Source organism: Bos grunniens, chromosome 4 (genome assembly GCF_055505025.1).
Source record: "Bos grunniens cultivar Pamir isolate PY7600 chromosome 4, Bosgru_T2T1.0, whole genome shotgun sequence".
NCBI lineage: Eukaryota > Metazoa > Chordata > Mammalia > Artiodactyla > Bovidae > Bos > Bos grunniens.
The window spans coordinates 12,777,058-12,802,111 of record NC_141168.1 but is presented as its reverse complement, the minus strand read 5'-3'; the positions used below and the strand labels follow the sequence as shown (position 1 = coordinate 12,802,111).

Genomic DNA, 25,054 nt, shown 5'->3' with positions numbered 1-25,054 from the left:
CGTTATCGTTCATAAAGCTGTCCTGATACATCATCACCCAATTTTCACAGCTTCCATGAGGATTCATTTGTGCTGTTGTATATTCTGTGTACTGGATGAGTGTATAATTATGTGCATCCACAATTATATTTTCATAATGAGTAATTTCACTGTCCTGAGAGTCCCCTCTTCCTCTCTCACTACTAGTCCCTGGTAACCACTGATATCTTGATTGCCTCCATAGTTTTGGCTTTTCAGAATGTTGGGATCATATAGTATATAGTATTTTCACATTGACTTCTGTCACTCAGTGGTGTGCATTTAAGTTTTTTTTTTTTTTTTTACATGCTAGTTCATTTCTTTTTAGTGCCGAATACTGTTTTCTTGTCTGCGTGCACCACCGTTTATCCTTTACCAACCGAAGGACATCTGGATTGCTTCTAAGTTTAGACAATCATAAATAAAGCTGCTTTAAATATTACTGTTCATGTCTTTTATGTGGACATAAGTTTTCAAATCCTTTGGGTAAATAGTAGGGCCACTTGTAGCTCATATAGTAGAGTATTTATTTTTTTTTTAGACGTTTTCAAACCGTCTTTTCAAGGTGGCTGTACCATTTTGCAATGAATGAAAATAAATTCCCCTCAGCAGTATATGCAACTTTCTGTTGATCCACATCTGAATCAGTGTTTGGTGTTGTCAATGGTCAGGATTTTAGCCATTCTACTAGGTGCACACTGATGTTTCATTGTTGTTTTAATGTTCATTTCTCTGATCACATAGATGTGGGCCGTCTTTTCATATGCTTCTTTGCTATTTGTGGATCTTCTTTGAATAGGTGTCTGTCAGAGTTTTTTGCCTATTTTTTAACTGGCTTGTTTGTTTTCCTTGTGTGTGTGTGCTTAGTCGCTAAGTCGTGTCTGACTCTTTGCGACCCCCATGGACGTAGCCCACCAGGCTCCTTTGTCCATGGGATTTTCCAGGCGAGAATACTGGAGTGAGTTGCCAGTTCCTCCTCCGGGGGGTCTTCCAGACCCAGGGACCAAAACTGCATCTCCTGTGTCTCCTGCTTTGCAGGCAGATTCTTTACCGACTGAGCCCCCTTCTTATTGTGTTGCAAAAGTCCTTTCTTTATTTTTTAGAATCAACTCCTTTTTTCCTACATATGCAAAGATTTTCTCCCCAGCCCGTGTGTTGTTTATCTTTTCATATTCTTACCAGAGCCTTTTTTTTTTTTTTAAACAGAGCAGAAGTCTTTCAGTTCAGTTCAGTTCAGTCACTCAGTCACATCTGACTCTTTGCGACCCATGGACTGCAGCATGCCAGGCCCCCTGTCCATCACCAACTCCCAGAGTTTACTCAAACTCATGTCCATTGAGTTGGTGATGCCATCCAACCATCTCATCCTCTGCCGTCCCCTTGTTCTCCAGCCTTCAATCTTTCCCAGCATCAGGGTCTTTTCAAATGAGCCTGCTCTTCACATCAGGCGGCCAAAATGTTGGAGTTTCAGCTTCAGCATCAGTCCTTCCAATGAACACTCAGGACTGATCTCCTTTAGGATGGACTGGTTGGATCTCCTTGCAGTCCAAGGGACTCGCAAGAGTTTTCTCCAATACCACAGAACTCTTTTATTCTAATTAAATGCCATTCACCAATTTCTTTTTTAATGCTGAAGAGTTTTTTTTATTTTCAGTTCAGAGTTTTCCTTTGTATTTTGAAGGGAGGAGGAGTGGAGTTGTTTTAAATCTCTTGTGGTTCACCCTGAGGCAAGACTTAACAGTGAATATTGAAAGCAGTAATCAGAGGTCCATGCCATTTCTGTCCTTCATTATGCCCATCTTTGCATGAAACGTTCCCTTGGTATCTTTAATTTTCTTGAAGACATCTCTAGTCTTTCCCATTCTATTGTTTTCCTCTATTTCTTTGCATTGATCACTGAAGAAGGCCTTTCATATCTCCTTGCTATTCTTTGGAGCTCTGCATTCAAATGGGTACATCTTTCCTTTTCTCCTTTGCCTTCAGCTTCTCCTCTTTTCTCAGCTATTTGTAAGGCCTCCTCAGACAACCATTTTGCCTTTTTGCATTTCTTTTTCTTGGGAATGAACTTGATCACTGCTTCCTGTACAATGTCATGAACCTTCATCCATAGCTTTTCAAGAACAATAGACTGGTTCCAAATCAGGAAAGGAGCACGTCAAGGCTGTATATTGTTGCCCTGCTTATTTAACTTATATGCAGAGAACACTATGAGAAATCCTGGGCTGGATGAAGTACAAGCTGGAATCAAGGTTGCTGGGAGAAATATCAATAACCTCATATATGCAGATGATACCACCTTTATGGCAGAAAGTGAAGACGAGCTAAAGAGCCTCTTGATGAAAGTGAAAGAGGAGAGTGAAAAAGTTGGCTTAAAACTCAGCATTCAGAAAACTAACATCATGACATCCGGTCCCATCACTTTATGGCAAATAGATGGGGAAACAGTGGAAACAGTGGCTGACTTTATTTTTGCAGGCTCCAAAATCACTGCAGATGGTGACTGCAGCCATGAAATTAAAAGACACTTGCTCCTTGGAAGAAATGTTATGACCAACCTAGACAGCATATTAAAAAGCAGAGACATTACTTTGCCAACACAGTTCCATCTAGTCAAGACTATGGTTTTTCCAGTAGTCATGTATGGATGTGAAAGCTGGACTATAAAGAAAGCTGAGCACCGAAGAATTGATTGTTTTGAACTGTGGTGTTGGAGAAGACTCTTGAGAGTCCCTTGGACTGCAAGGAGATCCAACCAGTCCATCCTAAAGGAAATCAGTCCTGAATATTCATTGGAAGGACTGATGTTGAAGCTGAAACTCCAATACTTTGGCCACCTCATGCGAAGAACTGACTCATTTGAAAAGACCTTGATACTGGGAAAGATAAAAGGCAGGAGGAGAAGGGGATGACACAGGCTGAGATGGTTGGATTGCATCACCAACTTAATGGACATGAGTTTGAGAAAGCTCCGGGAGTTGGCGTCCTGCAGTCCATGGGGTCGCAAAGAGTCGGACACGACTGAACGACTGAACTGAACTGAATCAGAGGAGCAAGGCTTACAAGTTACTCTCCTACACTAAAGCAGTGCAACTTGGTAGACTGATGCTTTTACATAATGATTAACTTAGACAAAATGAATAGTTGGATCTATATCTGGAATAGAAAAAGGGTGGATGAATGGTTAATGAAAGGAAATCTTTGAGAGTCTGAACTTGCCTATATTTACTGAGAAATATATCCAAGTAAGGAATAATAGATAGGACTAAATCTGGTGGATCCAGTGTAGAAGGAAAAAATTAAGTGTTTATTGCCAGTTTATTGCAAGAAACACTAAACAAAATTTTTTTTCCATCTGAAATGCTTTCTGATGATAATAGGTATATATATTTTCCCTGATTTGAAAATAGTTTCTGTTTGGTTTTCAGAAGACTGTATGTTTTAGCTCGCTTTAATTCCACCTTTCTTGCCTCCAATTTGCTGAGCTTTCTGTGTTCATGGAAACATAACTTTTTATCATGTTGGGAATACTCCAAAGTAATTCCCTCAAAATTTGCTTTTCTCCCATTTTGGTTTTTAATTTTAATTTTTCTTCCAGTTTTATTGAGATATAATTGACATGGAGCACTGTATAAGTGATAGAGCATAATGATTGGACTTACAGAAAAAGTAATTTTATAACAGTAAGTTTGGTAAACATCATCTCGTATAGATAAAAAATTAAAGAAGTTGAAAAAATTCCTTGTGATGAGAACTCTTAGAATTTTGTCTCCTTACAAATTTCCTATATAATACATCAGATCAGATCAGTCACTCAGTCATATCTGACTCTTTGCGACCCCGTGAACCGCAGCATGCCAGGCCTCCCTGTCCATCACCTACTCCAGGAGTTCACTGAGACTCACGTCCATAGAGTCAGTCATGTCATCCAGCCATCTCATCCTCTGTCGTCCCCTTCCCCTCTTGCCCCCAATCCCTCCCAGCATCAGAGTCTTTTCCAATGAGTCAACTTTTGGCATGAGGTGGCCAAAGTACTGGAGTTTCAGCTTTAGCATCATTCTTTCCAAAGAAATCCCAGGGCTGATCTCCTTTAGAATGGACTGGCTGGATCTCCTTGCAGTCCAAGGGACTCTCAAGAATCTTCTTCAACACCACAGTTAAAGCATCAATTCTTCAGCTCTCAGCCTTCTTCACAGTCCAACTCTCACATCCATACATGACCACAGGAAAAACTATAGCCTTGACTAGACGAACCTTTGTTGGCAAAGTAATGTCTCTGCTTTTGAATATGCTATCTAGGTTGGTCATAACTTTCCTTCCAAGGAGTAAGCGTCTTTTAATTTCATGGCTGCAGTCACCATCTGCAGTGGTTTTGGAGCCCAGAAAAATAAAGTCTGACACTGTTTCCACTGTTTCCCCATCTATTTCCCATGAAGTGATGGGACCGGATGCCATGATCTTCGTTTTCTGAATGTTGAGCTTTAGGCCAACTTTTTCAATCTCCACTTTCACTTTCATCAAGAGGCTTTTTAGTTCCTCTTCACTTTCTGCCATAAGGGTGGTGTCATCTGCATATCTGAGGTTATTGAGATTTCTCCCAGCAATCTTGATTCCAGCTTGTGTTTCTTCCAGTCCAGCGTTTCTCATGATGTACTCTGCATATAAGTTAAATAAGCAGGGTGACAATATACAGCCTTGATGTACTCCTTTTCCTATTTGGAACCAGTCTGTTGTTCCATGTCCAGTTCTAACTGTTGCTTCCTGACCTGCATAAAGGTTTCTCAAGAGGCAGATCAGGTGTTCTGGTATTCCCATCTCTTGAAGAATTTTCCACAGTTTATTGTGATCCACACAGTCAAAGGCTTTGGCATAGTCAATAAAGCAGAAATAGATGTTTTTCTGGAACTCTCTTGCTTTTTCCATGATCCAGCGGATGTTGGCAATTTGATCTCTGGTTCCTCTGCCTTTTCTAAAACCAGCTTGAACATCAGGAATTTCACAGTTCACATATTGCTGAAGCCTGGCTTGGAGAATTTTGAACATTACTTTACTAGTGTGTGAGGTGAGTGCAATTGTGCCGTAGTTTGAGCATTCTTTGGCATTGCCTTTCTTTGGGATTGGAATGAAAACTGACCTTTTCCAGTCCTGTGGCCACTGCTGAGTTTTCTAAATTTGCTGGCATATTGAGTGCAGCACTTTCACAGCATCATCTTTCAGGATTTGAAATAGCTCAACTGGAATTCCATCACCTCCACTAGCTTTGTTCGTAGTGATGCTTTCTAAGACCCACTTGACTTCACATTCCAGGATGTCTGGCTCTAGGTCAGTGATCACATCATCGTGATTATCTGGGTCCTGAAGATCTTTTTTGTACAATTCTTCTGTGTATTCTTGCCACCTCTTCTTAATATCTTCTGCTTCTGTTAGGTCCATACCATTTCTGTCCTTTATTGAGCCCATCTTTGCATGAAATATTCCTTTGGTATCTCTGATTTTCTTGAAGAGATCTCTAGTCTTTCCCATTCTGTTGTTTTCCTCTATTTCTTTGCATTGATCGCTGAAGAAGGCTTTCTTATCTCTTCTTGCTATTCTTTGGAACTCTGCATTCAGATGTTTATATCTTTCCTTTTCTCCTTTGCTTTTCGCTTCTCTTCTTTTCACAGCTATTTGTAAGGCCTCCCCAGACAGCCATTTTGCTTTTTTGCATTTCTTTTCCATGGGGATGGTCTTGATCCCTGTCTCCTGTACAATGTCACAAACCTCATTCCATAGTTCATCAGGCACTTTATGTATCAGATCTAGTCCCTTAAATCTATTTCTCACTTCCACTGTATAATCATAAGGGATTTGATTTAGTTCATACCTGAATGGTCTAGTGGTTTTCCCTACTTTCTTCAATTTCAGTCTGAATTTGGCAATAAGGAGTTCATGGTCTGAGCCACAGTCAGCTCCTGGTCTTGTTTTTGCTGACTGTATAGAGCTTCTCCATCGTGGCTGCAAAGAATCCAATATAATACATAGTAGTGTTAATTATGGGGTTCCCTGGTGGCTCAGCAGTGAAGAATCTTCCTGCAAATGTAGGAGATGCAGGTTTAATCCCTGGGGTGGGAAGAGCCCCTGGAGAAGGAAATAACCAACCCGCTCCAGTATTCTTGCCTGGAAAATTCCATGGGTAGAGAAGCCTGGCAGGCTACAGTTCTTGGGGTCTCAGAGAGTCAGATATGACTGAGCACACACGAGCACAAGTGTTAATTATATTTATTATATTGTACCTTATATCGCTAGTTCTAATTTATCTTATAGTAAGGATTTTGTAATTCTGACTGCCTTGATCCAGGTCTCCCAGTTCCCACTGCCCCCTTATCTGATGATAACAAACCTGATTTCTTCTTCTATGAGTCTGATTGTTTTTGAAGTATAATTGACCTATAACACTGCTAACTTTTGCTACACAACACAGCAATTTGATATTTCTGTACATCTCCAAATGATCACCATGATAAGTCTAGCTCGTATTTATCTCTATTCAAAGATATTATATAGTTATTGTCTGTATTTCCCATGCTGTATATTTCATACTGTGACTCACTTATTTTGCAACTGGAAGTTTGTGTGTCTTTATCTCCCTCCCTCTCCTTTTTTTTTTCCTCCTCTCTACCTCTCTTCCCTCTGGCCATGATGTATTTGTTCTCTGTATCTATGTCCCCGTTTCTGTTTTGTTGTGTTAGTTCATTTATTTTGTTATTTAGTGAAAATATACAATATTTATCTGTCTCTTTATGACTTATTTCACTTAGCATAATAGCTCTAGGTTCATCCATGTTGTTGAAAATGGCAAGATTTATGGCTGAGTAGAATTCTATCATGTATATACACTGCATACTCTTTATCCATCCGTCTATTGTTGGGCATTTAAGTTACTTGGATATCTTGGCTATTATAAATAATACTGCAATGAACATAGGGGTGCATATATCTTTTCTAACTCGTGTTTCTGTTTTCTTTGGATAAATACCCAGAGTTGGAATTGCTGGATTGTATGGTAATTCTGTTTTCAATTTTTTGAGAAGTTTCCCCATTGTGTTCCACAGTGGCTATACCAGTTTACATTCCCACCAACAGTGAACAAGTGTTCCCTTTCCTCCACGTCCTCACCAACACTTGTTATCTCTTGTATTTTTGATAATCGCTGTCTAACGGGTGTGAAGCAATATCTCTTCGTGGTTTTGATTTGCATTTCTCTGTCGAGTGATGTTAAGCACCTTTTCAAGTGCCTGTTGACCATCTGTATGTCTTCTATGGAAAAAAAAGTCTATTCAGACTCTGCCCATTTTTTAATGAGGTTGTAGTTTTTTTTTTTTAAGATTGAGATGTATCAGTTTTTTGTATATTTTGAATATTAATTCATTATTAGATAGATCACTTGAAAATATTTTGTTCAGTATGTGGCCTTTTCGTTTTGATGGTAGTTCCTTTGTTGTGCAAATGATTTTTCTTTTGATGTATTCCCATGTGTTTATTTTTGCTTTTTCTTCCTTTGCCTGAAGCAACATTCAAAAAATCAGTAAGATCAACATCGGAGTACTACATATATTTTCTTCTAGTTTTTTCTTTTTTTACTGAAGTATAGTAGGTTTATAATATTAATTAGTTTCAGATGTATAGCATAATGATTCACTATTTTTACAGGTTATATTTCATTAAAAATCGTTATGATAATGGCTGCTATAGCAGAATACTCTGCTATACAATATATCCCTGTTGCTTATCTATTTTATATATAGTAATTTGTCATCTCTTAATCCCTTATTCATAATTTTCCCCTCCTCTCTTTGCTTTCGACTTGGTAACCACTAGTTTGTTTTCTATATCAGTGAGTTTTTGTTCTGCATATATATTTGTTTGTATTATTTTTTATATTCCACATGTAATTGATAACATACAGTACGTGTCTTTTCTGTCTAACCTATTTCACTAAGTGTAATAGTCTCTAGTTCTATCCATAATGCTGAAAATGACAGAATTTTATTCTTTTTTATGGCTGAGTAAGATTCCATTACATGTACTTACCATATCTTCGTATTCATTTGTTTGGGTACTTAGGTTGCTTTTTTATTTTGGCTATTGTAAATAGTGCTGCTATGAATATTGGGGTGAATGTTTCTTTTCAAATTAGTGTTTTCATTTTTTCCAGATACACACCCAGGAGGCGAATTGCTGGATCACATGGTAGTTCTATTTTTAGTTTTTTGAGGGAACTCCATACTGTTCTCCAAAGTGGCCGCAGCAATTTACGTTCTCACCAACAGTGTAGGAGGGTTCCTTTTCCCCATACTCTCTCCATCATTTATTATTTGTAGATTTTTGATGAAGACCTTTCTGACTGGTATGAGGTAATACCTCAGTGGTTTTGATTTACATTTCTCTAATAATTAGCAGTGTTGAGCATCCTTACACTTGCCTATTGGTCATTCACACATCTTTAGAAAATGTCTATTCAGTTTCCATGGGTAGCTGTGGAACCAGGGATCCCAAATCTAGTGTCACCCTGCTGCTAGGTGGAGCCAGGGGCCATAGAGTCATAGCTGGCCGTAGGGTCACATGTGTTACAGAGCTTCCATTGGCCTGTGGTGTGTAAGACTGTGGCCCAGGGGATCCTGGGCGTGATGCCTGCACACTGGTGGATGAGGTGGTTCCCAGGGCTAGTGGCAGCTTTCTGGGATGTGGGATCAGGTCCTGGGTCCTCTGGGGGGTAAGACTGTGTGTTCAGAGGGTCCTGAGGCAGTCAGCTTGTTCATGAGTGGCCCAGTGTTGGCGCCTGGCTTGCTGCTTGGCCCTGAGCATCTAAGGACTGGTGCTACTGGCAGGCAGTGGAGCCAGTTCCCTGGACTAAAAGCTAGAGGGATGATTCCAAAATGGTGCTTGCCAGCACCAGCATCCTCATATAAGAATGAGCTCCCCACAATGGCTGTTTATAGTGTCTATGTCCCCAAAGTCAGTTCTATTTGCCTTATACCTCTCTAGAAGGCTTTGCAAGATTGGAGGTGTGTCTCACCCAGGTTCCATTTAAATGACTGCTTTTGCTCTGAGCCATAGAGCTTTGGTGAGATTTCATGTTTGCTTTTTAAGAGTGGAGTCTTTTTTTTTTTTTTTTTTTAACCCCACAGCCCTATGGCTCTCCCAAAATTCAGCACTGCTGGCCTTCAAAGCCAAATGTTCTGGAGCTCTTCTTCCTGGTACAGGAATCCCAGGCTGAGGAGAAGCTTGAAGTCTGGCTTAGACCCCTTGCTTTTCAAGGAGAAACTCTAAAATTGTAATTATCCTCCTATTTGTGGGTCACCCACCTGAGGAGCTAAGTCTTGACTCTATCATGTCACTACCCCTTCTGCCTATCTCACTGTGGTTCCTTCTTTACTTATAGAAGATCTCTGTTAGTCTTCTGAGCTTTTACATTAATACTTGCTCTATAAATACTTAATAATTTTTTGTTACTGTGGGAGGAGGTGACCTCAAGGTATTCCTTCTCCACTGTTTTTGCCACTTCTGTCCCATTTTATTTGGCAATTTTCTTCAGGATAGTTAGCTTCTAAAAATCACACTCCCATAGGTCTTCCATATGCTACTCCATTTTATCTCCTTTTTTTCTTTTAATGTTTTTATTTGAGTGTTTCCTGTTGATCTTCCTTTGAATTCATTGATCTTGCACTAGACTGGATCAAGTCTGCTATTAAATCCACATGCTGTTTTCTTAATTTCACATATTATTATTTGTTCCTTAAGATGGAATATCTGCAGTCCCTCCCATCAGGAAGCTTGCACAAGCCTCTTAGATGTAGCCTCATTCACCAGAGGGGAGACAGAAGAAGGAATATCTGATTATTTTTGTAGATTCTAATTTTTCATTGAAATATTGGTTTTTGTATTTTGTGTATCTTCCCCCCCACCCCCCCACCCACCACCCCATTTTCTTTGACCTAAGTTATTTTGAAGTCTTGAGGCTTCAGTTTCTGTGGTATATCTGAGACCTCTTCTATTGGCTCTTTTATCTCTTGGTTATTGATCAAGTCTTCCTGCTTTTTAACATTTGGAATAATAAATCATAAAGGCTATAGATTATTTTATTATATATTAAGATTAATGAAGCGAAGCTTTGTTTTTTCTCCCTAATGACAATTAAACTTGTTGAAGTTCACTTTGTTCCTTTTAGGGCTTGTTCCTTTTAGATTTAAGACACATTTATTTTTTTCATATTAGGACTTAGGCAATGCCTATGAAAACCTCCACAGATATCTTTAGAATATTTTTCTACATATACTTTCTCTTTATAATCTCATCCCCTAAAATCCTAGCTTTCTTATTTGCCCATAACTCCAATCTCTGTTGGAGATTTCAGCTACACACTCCTTGGGAGAAATGTATGAATGTGAAGCTTGCTTGCACTCCCTTTAAACAAACTTGTCCTACATCGTTCAGTCGTGACCAACTCTTCGTGACCCCATGGACTACACATTCCATGGAATTCTCCTGGCCAGAATATGGGAGTAGGTAGCCATTCTCTTCTCCAGGGGATCTTCCCAACTCAGTGATTGAACCCAGGTCTCCTGCATTGCAGGTAGATTCTTTACCATCTGAGCCACAAGGGAAGCCTAAGAATACTGGAGTGGGTAGCCTATCCCTTCTCCAGCAGACCTTCCTGACCCAGGAGTTGAACTGGGGTCTCCTGCATTGCAGGTGGATTCTTTACCAGCTGAGCTACCAGGGAATCCCCAACTTAAAAAGCACACTCATTCAATTCACTTCTGACTGCGTTAACAATTTTATATTTCTCAACAAAGTGTTTTGGGAAAAAATATTTTGGAAAATTAATGTTTTGCACTTAACAAGTATTTTTAAAACTCATTGATAAATAAATCAGGAAGAAAATAGTAGATTGCATTAGTTTGAGGAGGGTTTGGCAAGGGCACATATATATAGTTATACATCCAACAACCATATTAGATAACAGTTTTCTTTATATTTGGTGCCTGTTTGAGTGGCTAAGTTACAGGGACAATATAATGCTGAGTTTTATGTTCAAAGATATAATTAATCTGAAAGATCAAATCAAGGACTTCCTTGGTTGTCCAGTCAAGACAAGTCTCCACACTTTCACTGCAAGGTGCAGGGGAAGGCAATGGCACCCCACTCCAGTACTCTTGCCTGGAAAATCCCATGGACAGAGGAGCCTGGTAGGCTGCAGTCAATGGGGTCATGAAAAGTCGGACACGACTGAGTGACTTCACTTTTACTTTTCACTTTCATGCATTGGAGAAGGAAATGGCAACCCACTCCAGTGTTCTTGCCTGGAGAGTCCCAGAGATGGGGGAGCCTGGTGGGCTGCCGTCTCTGGGGTCGCACAGAGTCGGACACGACTGAAGTGACTTAGCAGCAGTAGGAGGAACTAGGATCCTGCATGTCATGTGCCACAGCCAAAAAGCAAAAGAAATATCAAGTCATAAGCCTGAGAAGTAAATATTAAGCAAGTTGATTTGTGGCTGTTAAAAAAAAGTAGGGTAAAATAAGGGTAGTTATTATGCACTAAATTGTGTCCCCTCCCCATAACGTAAATGTTGAGGTTTTAACTGTCAGAATGTGTCCATAAGTAAGCTTGCATATTTAAAATGTAATTAAGCTAAACTGAGATCATTAGGTTGGGCACTAATATGATACGACTGATGTCTTTTTAGAGGAGATGATTAGGCTGCAGACATACATGAAAGGAAAACAGAAAAGATTGCCATTACAAGCTGAAGGAGAGGCTTCAGAAGAAACTAAACCTGTTGATTCTTTGATCTTGGACATCTAGCCACTGGGGCAATAAGAAAATATATTTTTGTTGTTGCGTCCATGTAGTTTGTGGTGCTTTGTTATGGCACTCCTAGAAAACTAACACTTTAGCTCAGAGGTATAAGAAATAATCACATAAATGTCAAGTAACAGTGTGCCAAACAATATGTGTGGAGTCAGTTATCAAAGGTATGATTAAAGAAGTAACTGAAGAAAAAATGACAAATAGGACATTGTTTTCAAGTTTGGGAAAAATTTCTTTCTTACTTAAAGGTCCTAAAAATGAAGTCTTCAAGAAAATGATATCTTCCTTTGAATACTAACACCAAGATCTCTTAGGTATTTCCAGTTGAACTCTCACTTTAAGAAGTCACAGTAATCATATCAGAATTTCTTATTAAGTTGCTCTTTTTAAGCCGGCACTTCTCTGAGGTCCTCTAAAAGGAGCATATAATCAAAATTTACCTTAAAAATTAAAACTATGGGGAAATAAAAACCATTTTGTAGACAAAAAGCTCATGTGGGTGTGTGTGTGTGTGTGTGTGGGTGTGTGTGTGTATATATTCTTCAATCAGCAAACCAAGATGAAGATGGGCAAATTGAATTTAAAAGAGCAAAAATAAATCTCCTCTGTATTAAATCTTCCCCAAATTTGTGACATAAATATGACACTGAGATATTGCTATACAATTTGACCTGAAATGCAAAAAGTCATCAGGACCACATACCTACTTCTTGGGCACCTAAACAGGCAGGAGTTTTTCATATGAAAAGTTCCTCAAATTTATCTAAGCTTATATTGTATAAAGAATAGCTTATGCTATCTCTACATAGACAGAAAATATACTTTTACTTTTAAAAAAGCACTGGTCACTAGGAATAAATCGAGTAAAGACCTCCAGAAACTCTGCTCCAGAAAATCAAAAGGCACACTGACAGAATCTGTCAAAACCATTGTTTTCAAAGCCCAGAAGTTAAAGACTTGCAAAAACGTCCATGTTCATCCAGGAAAAACTGCTGACCTTGTTAAGAACAGCGAGGTCTGCAGGGTTTTAACTTATTCTGTAGCCATCATTATCACTCCAGCTCCATGGTACCCTGGAAAACAAACAACCCTGCAGCCATGGTGAGACCCAGCATCCTTACAGCCTCTGGAAGGTGGAGCCAAGATCAAGGGAACAAACTAACTTATGATATGCGGAAAAAAATTTATCATTAGAGTATAAAACTTGGGATTAGGATTAGAACCTAAGCATACCAGAGATTCTGAACTCTTAAACTTTAATACAAATTGTGGGATCATGACTGAATTTTATAACCAGTGTTGGAAAATACAAATAATATTTTTGTTTATAACTGCAATATAAAATATATATGTAAATATATATGTGTATATATACTGCATATATATATATTTTATATATATGTATATGTATATATGCTTCTGTCACCAAAGACAACTAGAGGAAGGTAAGAAATAAAGAGACGCATTAAGCATACACAAGTTAATCCTTAAAAATATATATATAATAGAATAGTATCTACTATTATAAACCAGGCACTCTCTTGACAGCAAGCGAGAGTAATGCATGAGAAAGAAGCTTATAATCAGCTCCTTGTAGCTGGCTTTTGGGCACTGGAATTACCCTGCAACATAGAAGGAGGAGGACTTGCTGATTCACTCTGATGTGCAGTAGAAAAGCATTTATTTTGGACCACTGCATTTTGGGAAGAGGCCTGGCTTGTGATATTTACCTATGTTTTATCAGCATATGCTACTGCTAAGTCACTTCAGTCATGTCCGACTCTGTGCGACCCCATAGACGGCAGCCCACAAGGCTCCCCCGTCCCTGGGATTCTCCAGGCAAGAACACTGGAGTGGGTTGCCATTTCCTTCTCCAATGTGAGAAAGAGAAAAGTGAAAGTGAAGTCGCTCAGTCGTGTCCAACTCTGGGCGACCCCATAGATGGCAGCCCACCAGGCTCCCCTGTCCCTGGGATTCTCCAGGCAAGAACACTGGAGTGGGGTGCCATTGCCTTCTCCGAACTGATGTGAATACCCATGAATTTAAGGGGTCTGAGTCATCATGCTTGTGTGTTGTCTGTGGATCTGTGTGCAGGCAAACCTATCCATCATCTAAATTTAATGTTCACAACACTAAACAGGAGACAATGATATCTCTAAATGACACGTAGTTAGGGAAAAAGTGTTATCAAAATGAGACAAATACTTAAGGAATAGCCTAAAGCGGGGAAGTGAAGTGATAGTGAAAGTTGCTCAGTCGTGTCTGACTCTTTGTGACCCCTTGGACCATACAGTCCATGGAATTCTCCAGGCCAGAACTTGAGTGGGTAGCCTTTCCCTTTTCCAGGGGATCTTCCCAACCCAGGGATCGAACCTAGGTTTCCCACAGTGCAGGTGGATTCTTTATCAGCTGAACCACTAGGGAAGCCCAAGAATACTGGAATGGGTTGCCTATCCCTTCTTCAGTGGATCTTCCTGACCCAGGAATCAAACCAGAGTCTCCTGCATTACAGGAGGATTCTTTGCCAACTGAGCTTTCAGGGAAGCCCTGGGGAAATAGGGTTGCATCTCAAAGAGTTTCCAAGTACTTGTTAATATTTGCAGTGGAAAATTTTGATAATTATTGCACATTAACACTTCCCAGCAGAGATTGTTCACTCCCTGAGAAAGATCCAATATTTTGAGTAACAAGCTGCAGTAACAAGCTCCTTGGGGATTACACTTATTACTTCATGAATCTTTCCAACTGTAGCGTACAGATGCAGGAAAAATATCAAGATCAAGTGCATAGTACATATCCTTGGGGATTTTACTTATGGGACAAGCACTGAAGTGTGACTTATCTGTAAAAGTTTCATACCAAGATTCTCCTGAGTACAGACCTCTTTGCCATTCTTCTTGAGTTCTTATGTCTTTGCATAAACAGGTTCACAAACGTGCACATGCACACCCACACACCATAGATAACACAGCTGGAGACCCAAGAGAGGAGGGGCAGGCTTTGCCCTACTTTGTGGGAAGACGTAGAACAGTGAGAGTATGCTTTGTCATTTGTTCCCTGGGCTCTCCAGGAATGTCTCTGGGGAATGGGCTGGTTTTAGGTGATCAGACTCTAAAGCCATCACACCTAGAGGCTCCTGAGCACCCTGAGTCCTGTCCTTCCATCAGGACAGAAAAGGTGTCTGGGACTCCCCATCCACTGCACTCACTCCAGGGAGCAGGTGACTCAGCTCCAGCCCTTCCCATCTCTGTGAGTTTTCCTCTACATTCAAGTTCAAGTTGAGGAAAAGATCAGAAATAGTAGCAGCTCCCAGTTATATAAATCCTTATTTACACATTGATGAATGGTTTCAGAAGAGCAGGGGAGAAGGCTGGCAGAATCATAAGGTTTAGGAAAAAGAAAAAAGCTACCCTTTTGAAGATCCCTTTCTTGCTCTGTGCTGGGGTCTCAGAGTCACATCTGATACCCACGCTGTCTAAACATGGGTTTCTTACTCCTCCTAGTCAGAACTCCTCCCTGGTGCCCCACTTTATTGGAAAGGGCTGGTAAACTCAGTGTCCTGGAGTCGCAATGGCAAACTGAGAGGGGCATAAGAACATCTAGAGCTGATGTCTCTCCTTACAAATGATGAATCCAGAAGTCTTGTGTAACTTGTCCTTCACTGTCTTTCATTTCTTCCTCTGCTGAGGACCATCTGCTCCTACTGAATCCCGGAAATGTCCTGCCAGGAAGTGAGAACAATGGGGCTCCTTTCTTTGCTGCCCAGTAGGAAGGTGTTTAATAAAGAGCAGGGAGAAATCCTCTAGCTACCTGATAAAGATCCCGTTAGTGTTTCTTTTGCAGCAGGGAAGCTGGTAAAGGTTCCATCTAGTTTAACCTGATTTGCTGTCCAGTTTTATTGTCCAGAATTATTCTCCAGTGATGTGTGTCCTCATTTGAGGGAAATCCTGTGTCATCTTCTAGAGTGTGATAACCTGAGTACCGCTGTCACTTATCAGCTTTGGGGGGAAGTTCTATCTGGTGAAAATATGGTGAAATGTCCCTACTACTATAACAGTTTCTCTATTTACATGTCTGCTCACCTGGCAAGTTTTCAGAGAATATTTTTGTCTTACCCCTTCACATTTAAGTCAGTTTTTTAAAATGGAATAAATGAAAATCTATCATTTCTAAATTTTGTCATTGAAAAAGAAAATTAAGATAAACCAGAGTATTTCTATTGTTGTAACGAGGCATAGGATTTCTAATACTTTCCTCTAAACTGCATCAACTTGGTTATTTTCATAAATATTTCAGCATTCTAATTTTTAATATTCAAATTACTATTTATGAAGCTAACAGTTTTCATGTTCATATAATCTGACTTCTGTTTTATAAAAGATGAGAGTTGATGATCTGTTAACAGGAAATTACTGGAAAGGCATTCTAGGCAGCCCTGACCTGAGCTTATAAACTGTCAGGGTCCACTGAGGTATGAGGAGTAGGAGTAGAAGATTTCACTTTAGCAACAGGTCAGAGAAAGCAGTGATCACTCTGTAGACACGAAGCAGGATAGGAGATGTCCTAGGACTAATAAAGCCTTCTGATAATCATCCTGCAGGATACTGTTTATTCATGCATTTCATTATTTTTTAACTAGAAAACAATCTCTAAATACATGTTAAAATTAAGCAGAAATTTAAATATATTAAGTGAACGTCCTTTAAGGTATATTCTTATTTTATATACAATGTGACACATGTATTCTTTTAACTTGTAGTGGAAACATGCCTGAAATATAGATTACATTTTCTGGATATTCAGGCTTTTAAAGCTGGACTTTGAAGCTAATATCAGATAAACAGGAGCTCCATGGAAAGATGAGGAAGAAAGACAGGCATTAGAGAGCATGAGTCTGGGAGCCAGAGAATCAGGCAGTGTTATTAGGGTACTGATGGTGAAAGGCAAAAAGCTGCTGGAGATTTGAAGACTAATTCTATGTTAAACTGCGTTACTAGGTCCCTCAGCAGACAGATCAGGTCAGGAAGGCAGATCAGAACTAACAGTTAAACCAGGAGCCACCATGGAGGCTTTGAATGCTTGTGCTGACATTAGTAACATTTGCTGTTTCTGCTAGCATTCATTGTAACATTAGTACCTAAAACTAATATTTTAGAGACATGCACCAAAATAGAATAAGAGCCTTAGAATCATTTTACTATCTGTCTCAACCTGACTAAGAACCTGATGCTATCCTATACTGTCACTAAAGAGAAACACCTCTGGTCTACTCTCCCTGGCACAAAACACAAATATGTGTCACTCGAAGAAGTTAATAATTCAGTTCCTCCAATATGCTCTATTACTCGTTCGATTTTTTATTTATGGCTCTTGTTTAAAATCAGTGTCTGATTATCTATTTGTTTGACCCCAATGACAGTGACTAAAAATTAGACTTTCCTTCAGTTTCAAGCTTTGAATGGTGAGTCTGTTCCTTGGTAAGTACTCCTGAAAGTGGACTCTACACTCAGTATATAATCGTATTCCATCCTAAATATGCCTTCCTATTTTTGAAAATCTCTTGAACACATTTCATGTGATAAACAGACAAGAGACTTCAATTCATTTACATAAATTTGTCACATCATTCTTAACACATACTGATGCACTTAACTATTTGTCTCATATTATTTATGGTGAATAATAGAGCTAATATTGGATAGTATTGCTTAGATTCTATTATATCTAAAGAGAACTGTTTTATAAAATTTCCTCAGGTACAAGATACATAATATAAAGGAGGCTAGTAGACTGAGTGGAGAAGGCGATGGCACCCCACTCCAGTACTCTTGGCTGGAAAATCCCATGGACGGAGGAGCCTGCTAGGCTACAGTCCATGGGGTCGCGAAGAGTCGGACATGACTGAACAACTTCACTTTCACTTTTCACTTTCATGCATTGGAGGAGAAAATGGCAACCCACTCCAGTGTTCTTGCCTGGAGAATCCCAGGGACGGGGGAGCCTGGTGGGCTGCCGTCTATGGGGTCGCACAGAGTCGGACACTGACTGAAGCCATTTAGCAGCAGCAGCAGCAGTAGACTGAGTATAAGTAAAGGCAGTTTTTGACATTAGAAATTAAGCTTTCTTTCTTACTTAGCTGTGGATTAATATCTATACTACTATAATTACAAAATCATTAGAAAGTGTTTATTGAATTTTTTCATAATCAATTATCCTCTTCAATTTAACACCAGAAAACCACACTCATCCCTCTGCCCAGTTATGTCCAATCCAATTTTGTATTTCATAGATGATATACGGACAATGGCACCCCACTCCAGTACTCTTGCCTGGAAAATCCCATGGACGGAGGAGCCTGGTAGGCTGCAGTCAGTCCATGGGGTTGCTAAGAGTCGAACACGACTGAGCGACTTCACTTTCACTTTTCGCTTTCATGCATTGGAGAAGGAAATGGCAACCCACTCCAGTGTTCTTGCCTGGAGAATCCCAGGGACGGGGGAGCCTGGTGGGCTGCCGTCTATGGGGTCGCACAGAGTCGGACACGACTTAAGTGACTTAGCATAGCATAGCATAGCATAGCATACAGACAAGGGACTTTGAAGCTAATGCTACGAATGTCCCATACGTAACACCTTGTCTTCCCACTTCAAAGCACACTGGCCTGATTTCCAAATGCCAGCAGCTGCATTTCCTTGCCTGCAGGTTCTCCAGAAACCAGAGCAACTTTACTATCCCATCACACAGTGAAAAGGAGCCCTAATACTTGGTCCGCCCACCTCAGGGCTCTCACCCAATAATAGATACTAGTTGGTATATAGATACTCTAGGTCCCTTCTACTCCAAGTGGGTTCACACTGAGATGCATATTCTACACGGGCTCTAAGATTTTTCCATTAGGATCTAATTTCACTTACTCCTATTTTGTCCTCCTGCAGCATCCAAACTTAAGCAGCTGCCTTGATGTGGTCGTGTCCTTTTCCATTACTTTGTTAATTGATGTTCATAGATTCGAAATCATAGAACTTACTATGGAATTCAGTGTTGATCACACTATTTTGAAATGTGACTTTGACTCTCATTTTTTTTCCTAAAAAATGACTTTATAAAGAGATACCAGCCAGATTATTCTTACCAAGTGAGGTTCCCCAAACTTAATTTTTCTTGGAATAAGTAAATTAAATCATACGTTTCTAAAACTAATTATAAGAACCTCTGCAACATATATCTCTTTGCTCACATGAATTATAAACTCAAGCAAAGAGACAACTCTATGTTTCAACCTTTTTAAATAAGCTAAGATAGATATTTTACTTGGAAGGTAGAAAAAATTAGTGTATATATATATATATATATAATCTTATAAATCTATGTGAAAATGAAAGTCACTTAGTCGTGCCCGACTCTTTGTGACCCCATGGAGTATACAGTCCTTGGAATTCTCCAGGCCAGAATACTGGAGTGGGTAGCCTTTCCCTTCTCCAGGGGATCTTCCCAACCCAGGGATCAAACCCAGGGCTCCCGCATTGCAGGTGGATTCTTTACCAGCTGAGCCACAAGGGAATTAATTTTTACTTTGATATCTTTGGTGACAGAAAATTTACTACCCCTTTACGTTTTAATGGGCTTGTGGATCATTTAGATTATTTTTCATGCGAAGTAAGTTCAAGTAAATATTTGCACAATTGCCATTTGATTAAGTGTTTTTCATTAGTGATTTGCAGAAAATGTTTTATATTGCAAATATGAGCCCTGAATTGATTGTACCTGCTATGAATAATTCATAGTTTCCTGATGATGCCTCTAGGTAATAGCAGTTAATTTCTTAGTTTTATCACTCTTTTATGCTGTTTACTATTCCACTCAGTTCAAGGTCATAACTATGCTACAAAGCTTATTTCTATCTTTTATATTTAGATCATTACCTACCTATATTTATATTTTGGCTTGATTTTATTTCTACATGTAAATAGACAACTGATTCAGCATTATTATTGAAAACATCTGTGCTTTTGTCTTGGTTCAGATGTGCTTGTAGGGTGATGGGAATGTGCGTTTTGAACTTCTGGTTAATCATGCCATTTCATGAGTCTACTTAATTATCTTTGTCTGAGCAGAACATTACCTGACTGTAACTTTATAGGTCTCAATGTTTCACAGAGTAAATCCTTTTACTTCATTCTTCTTTATCATTCCCTTCACTTTTCTTGATCTTTCATATTTTCTCATGAAACTTACAAGAAAGATTATCAATTTCTGCACTTTAAAAACCTCCCTTAAATTCTGATTTGGATTTCATCGAACCTACAGATCAGTATGAAGAGATGTGAAATCTTTAAAAAATGTTCATTTATTCCATAAAATATTATGCATGTTCCAGAGTTTGGATATTTGCTTATTATATATAATAGGTCATCTACAGAGATTTTAATGTTTTCAGCATTCATTAATGTGTTGTCAGTAAAAACTGAAATTTATTTTCTGAATTATTTTATTGACATATAGTTTGTTTACAATTATATTAGGTTCAGGTGTGCAACCTGGTGATTCAATATTTTGTATTAATAGATTATCCTTCATTTAAAATTATAAAATATTGACTATGTTCTTGTGCTCTACATTGCATCTTCTTTATCCTATGTATTGTAGTTTTGACCTCTAATTTCCTATCCTTATATTGCCCCCCATCCATCTTTTATTTAGAATAATCTTAATGAAGTTTGCATATGGCTGCTGCTGCTGCTGCTGTGGCTAAGTCGCTTCAGTCGTGTCTGACTCTGTGCGACCCCATAGACGGCAGCCCATCAAGCTGCCCCGTCCCTGGGATTCTCCAGGCAAGAACACTGGAGTGGGTTGCCATCTCCTTCTCCAATGCATGAAAGTGAAAAGTGAAAGGGAAGTCGCTCAGTCGTGTCCGATTCTTTGCGACCCCATGGACTGCAGCCTACCAGGCTCCTCCGTCCATGGGATTTTCCAGGCAAGAGTACTGGAGTGGGTTGCCATTGCCTTCTCCATTGCATATGGCTAGAAAGTACTTATTGGGTAGACCTTAAATTTTTAAACCGAAATTTCAGTCTTCATGTTTATAAGCCATCTATTTCAAATTTCAACGCTTTAACTCCCCATTTCAAAAATGTGGGGAATAGTTTTCTTATCATTCCTTCTCATAATTCTTCTCCTGTATTACTTGATTTTGTAAACTCATTTTTACATTGTCAAGATTGCATTATAGTTATTTCTTACTCAGTCTCCCCTAAGCTATCATTTAATCTGGATAATCTTTAGAATTAGAAGTTACTGTATTTGATAGAAATATTTGTTTTAACACAGAATATGTTAGAATGAGTACCAATTCCACTGATTAGTGTTGAGGAACTAGCATAAATCTCTCTAGCTCAGTTACAGGATGGCCTGGGTAGAAAATTGTATATACTGACAAATGAAACCTTCATATTTTGAGGTGCTGTTATTTTATTAGCTCTATTAAGAAGGAAAAATTCTATTTTTGGTATCAAAATTTTCTTCCATTTCAGTGCTGTTTAATTTAAGAAATTTAATCTACCCTCACTATTATTTTTTTTAACTTTTAGTTGAATTGAAAATGATGGTATTAGAGATGAAGATATAATAAATATTTTATTCAGACAAAAAAATCACCCTAAATAGTTAAGATGTTACCATAATCATTTTTCACCATTTAATGTGAAGTAAATGGTGGTAAAGTCTGCCTGTCAATGCAGGAGACTCAGGAGAGGCGGGTTTGATCCCTGGGTTGGGAAGATTCCCTGGAGGGGGCAATGGCAACCCACTCTTACCTGGAAAATCCCATGGATAGAGGAACCCAGTGGGCTGTGGTCCATAGGGTCGCAGAATGTCAGACATGACTGAATGACTGAGCACACATGGTTATAGCAACATTTCATAATATTGGCAACTTAATATTTATAGAAACCCTTCCAAGTGAAATCACATTATAGAAACAGGAATCCAGGACTGTCCTTCAACTTTGTTCAAGCCATTGTTCCTAAAGGGCAACGACCCTCTGAATTGTTGCCTCCCTTTCATTGATACTTTGCAAAGTTGAAAATGCTACTGAATATTTCTTCAGAATTCCTTCTTATTTTATTTACTTTCTGGTAAATTTAACTTTTCCATAGAAAATTTCCCTGAAATTTTCAACTTTCCTGTAAGCATCACTTCAAAGCAGGTATAGGATATTCGTTTATTTAGCTGTTGCTATTTTCTCAACATATATTTTATGGTCCCTGTCTTTATGCATATTCAAGAACACCCAGATGAAACACTTTGTTTAAATTACGTGGATTATTCATAGTATTTTTTGTAAGAGAGCAATTTTCAAATTATTAAATTTTCTAATTGTTAACTTTTTTCTGGTAACCTTGAACTCATGTCCAGATCAACAGACAGAAAGTAGTGATAGAAGATGCTCACATAGAGACTACAGAGATGATTATAGGATAATTTGTTAAGCCAGAAGGAAGAAAAGGCTTAAAAATTATGAACTAATAACCTTATAATAAAGATAATTTGGAAACAGCACTCAGCCAATTAATCCACATTAGTATCACCTATATTGAGATTAATTAGCATCATCTGTATGTGTATTCATTAAAGGTTTTAAGATTAGGGACATTTCTTTTCTAACAAAAATTTGAACTTAAAATAATGGCAATCAATGGAAAAATCATAATTGAGAGACATACAAAACAAAAACTCATACTCTTCAAAAATATCACTGGCAAGGCCAGAAAGAGTAACTATTTCAGATTAGAGGAGACAAAATATTTTGTGTGATATTGGATTTGAATCTTAGACCAGAGAGGCTGAAGTCTGTACCTAGAATATGGAATCATTGATGTTGTATCTCCTGACTTTGGTAAAGATAATGAAAATAAATTAGTGAATAACCTTATTCTGGGAATAATAAACAGCCTAGGGATGTGTTGGCATTATAGTTTCATTTATGTGGTCCACAGAAAATCAACAAAATATATACAGAGTAAAAGAAATGATAAAACAGACATTAAAAATGATAAAAAGTATATACTATATTTGCTTATATGTTCTGATATTTTCTGAAAATTTGAATTATTTCACAATAAAAAATAAATAAAAGAAAGGAAGCACTGAAATAAAAAAAATCTCAGAGCTACAGCATCAAGCACACAGGCATTCTCCAAATTCACTTCCCATAAGTAACTCTGATTTTCCTTGCTGTCCAGCTCTGACCTTCTCATCACACTTCAGTCCCTTAGAGACTGCCTTTGGGAATGGAGGGCAACCAATCATGGATCGCAGAATTCATCCTGCTGGGCTTCCAGCTCAGTGAAGACATGGAATTGCTCCTCTTCGTTATCTTCATCCTGCTATATACCTTCAACCTGCTGGCAAATGGGATGATCTTGGGACTCATCTCGCTTGAACCCAGACTGCACACCCCCATGTACTACTTCCTGTCTCATCTGGCCATCACTGATGTAGCCTATGCTTCCAGCCATTTGCCCAATATGTTGGAAAACTTAGTGAAACACAAGAAAACCATCTCCTATTTCTCATGCACCATGCAGATGGTTTCCTATTTGGCCTTTGCTTCTGTAGAGTGCCTGACTTTGGTGGTGATGTCCTATGACCGGTTTGTGGCTATCTGCCACCCCCTGCAGTACACGGTCATCATGAACTGGAGGGTGTGCACGTTCCTGGCCATCGCTTGCTGGGCGTGTGGATTTTCCCTGGCCATAGTCCAACTAAGTCTGTTTCTACGGCTGCCTTTCTGTGGGCCCCAGAAGGTAAACCACTTCTTCTGTGAAATCCGATCTGTCCTCAAAGTGACCTGTGGAGAAACCTGGATCAATGACATTTTCCTCCTTGCAGATGGTGTCTTTGTCTTAATTGCTCCCATTTCCCTGGTGCTGGTCTCCTATGTGCGCATCCTCTGGGCAATCCTGAAGATCCAGTCAAAGGAGGGCCGCAAGAAAGCCTTCTCCACCTGCTCCTCCCACCTCTGTGTGGTTGGGTTCTACTTTGGCATAGTCCTGATGGTGTACATGATCCCTGATGACAATAATCGAGAGGAGCCACAGAAAATCCTTTTCCTGTTTTACACTTTCTTCAATCCATTACTGAACCCCCTCGTCTACAGTCTAAGGAACGCTCAAGTGAAAGCTGCCTTCCACAGACTACTGCAGAAAAGGAGGACAGTGTGACGCAGGGCAGATTTATGGTTTAGAAAATTTCCCAACAAAATGCATGACTTAAAGATAAGAATTCTCAATAACATCAGCAAGATGGCAAAATAGGAACCCCAAGCCCCCCTCCCTCCATGGAGATGACAACATGGATCAAATTGCCGTTGTGAGACACCAGACAACACACAGTTTGCAGCACCCCAGACTAGGACAAAGCCAACAAGAGACACAGTGAAGCTTTTAGGTGAATGTATGGCATTTGACTCTCCAGACCTCCTTCTCCTCCCTGTTCCAGTGATAGGATCCGGAAAAAATTCCCAACTCCCAGCTCTCCTGCAGGAGAGAGAGAGAAAACGAATGGCCCATGCCTATCCTTCCTAGCTTTTCAGGTAGGGCAGGAAGCCTCCAGGCTTGTTTTCTGTCATGCCTGACTTAGAGCACTCCTGGGAATGGCAGTTTGGACTCCTTGTTGGGACCACCAAGAAACATAGCAAGCACCAACTTTTTACACTTATACAGAGATTTTTAAATATTCACAATTCAGGTAGATGTGTAGTGTTATCTCATTGCTGTAATGGGAGATTCCCTGATGACATATGATATTGAATGTGTTTGCATGTGCTTCCTTACCATCTGTATATCTTTTCTGGCAAGATATCTTTCATCCATTATTATGTACTGTATTAAACTTTACTTTTTAGAGCAGTTTTAGAGTCACAGCAGAATTGTGGAAGATACAGATATAGCCAATTTACCCCCTGCCTCTGCACACACATAACGTTCCCCATATCACTACCTCTCCACAGAATGGTATCTTTATTATCATTCATCAGCTTGCATTGACACAATATTATCAGCCAAAGTCCATCACTTACATAAGATTTCAGTCGTGGTGTTGTATACTCTCTGTGTTTGCACAAGTGTATAATTATGTCAAGCCAATAGGTGAACTGTGAACTTCCAGATGTTCAGGCTGGTTTGAGAA

General features: G+C 39.2%; 1 protein-coding gene across 1 annotated transcript in view; it reads left to right on the top strand.

Annotated features, from left to right (window-relative positions):
• Positions 1-24,621, top strand: part of LOC147373552 (olfactory receptor 2A2-like) — a 44,438-nt gene extending 19,817 nt beyond the window's left edge. Inside the window, exon 2 of the mRNA XM_086398277.1 lies at positions 23,107-24,621. Within this exon, the coding sequence (XP_086254403.1) occupies positions 23,155-24,087 (933 nt within the window). The 5' untranslated portion in view covers positions 23,107-23,154 and the 3' untranslated portion in view covers positions 24,088-24,621. The remainder of the gene's footprint in view (positions 1-23,106) is intronic.
• Positions 24,622-25,054: the final 433 nt, after the last annotated feature.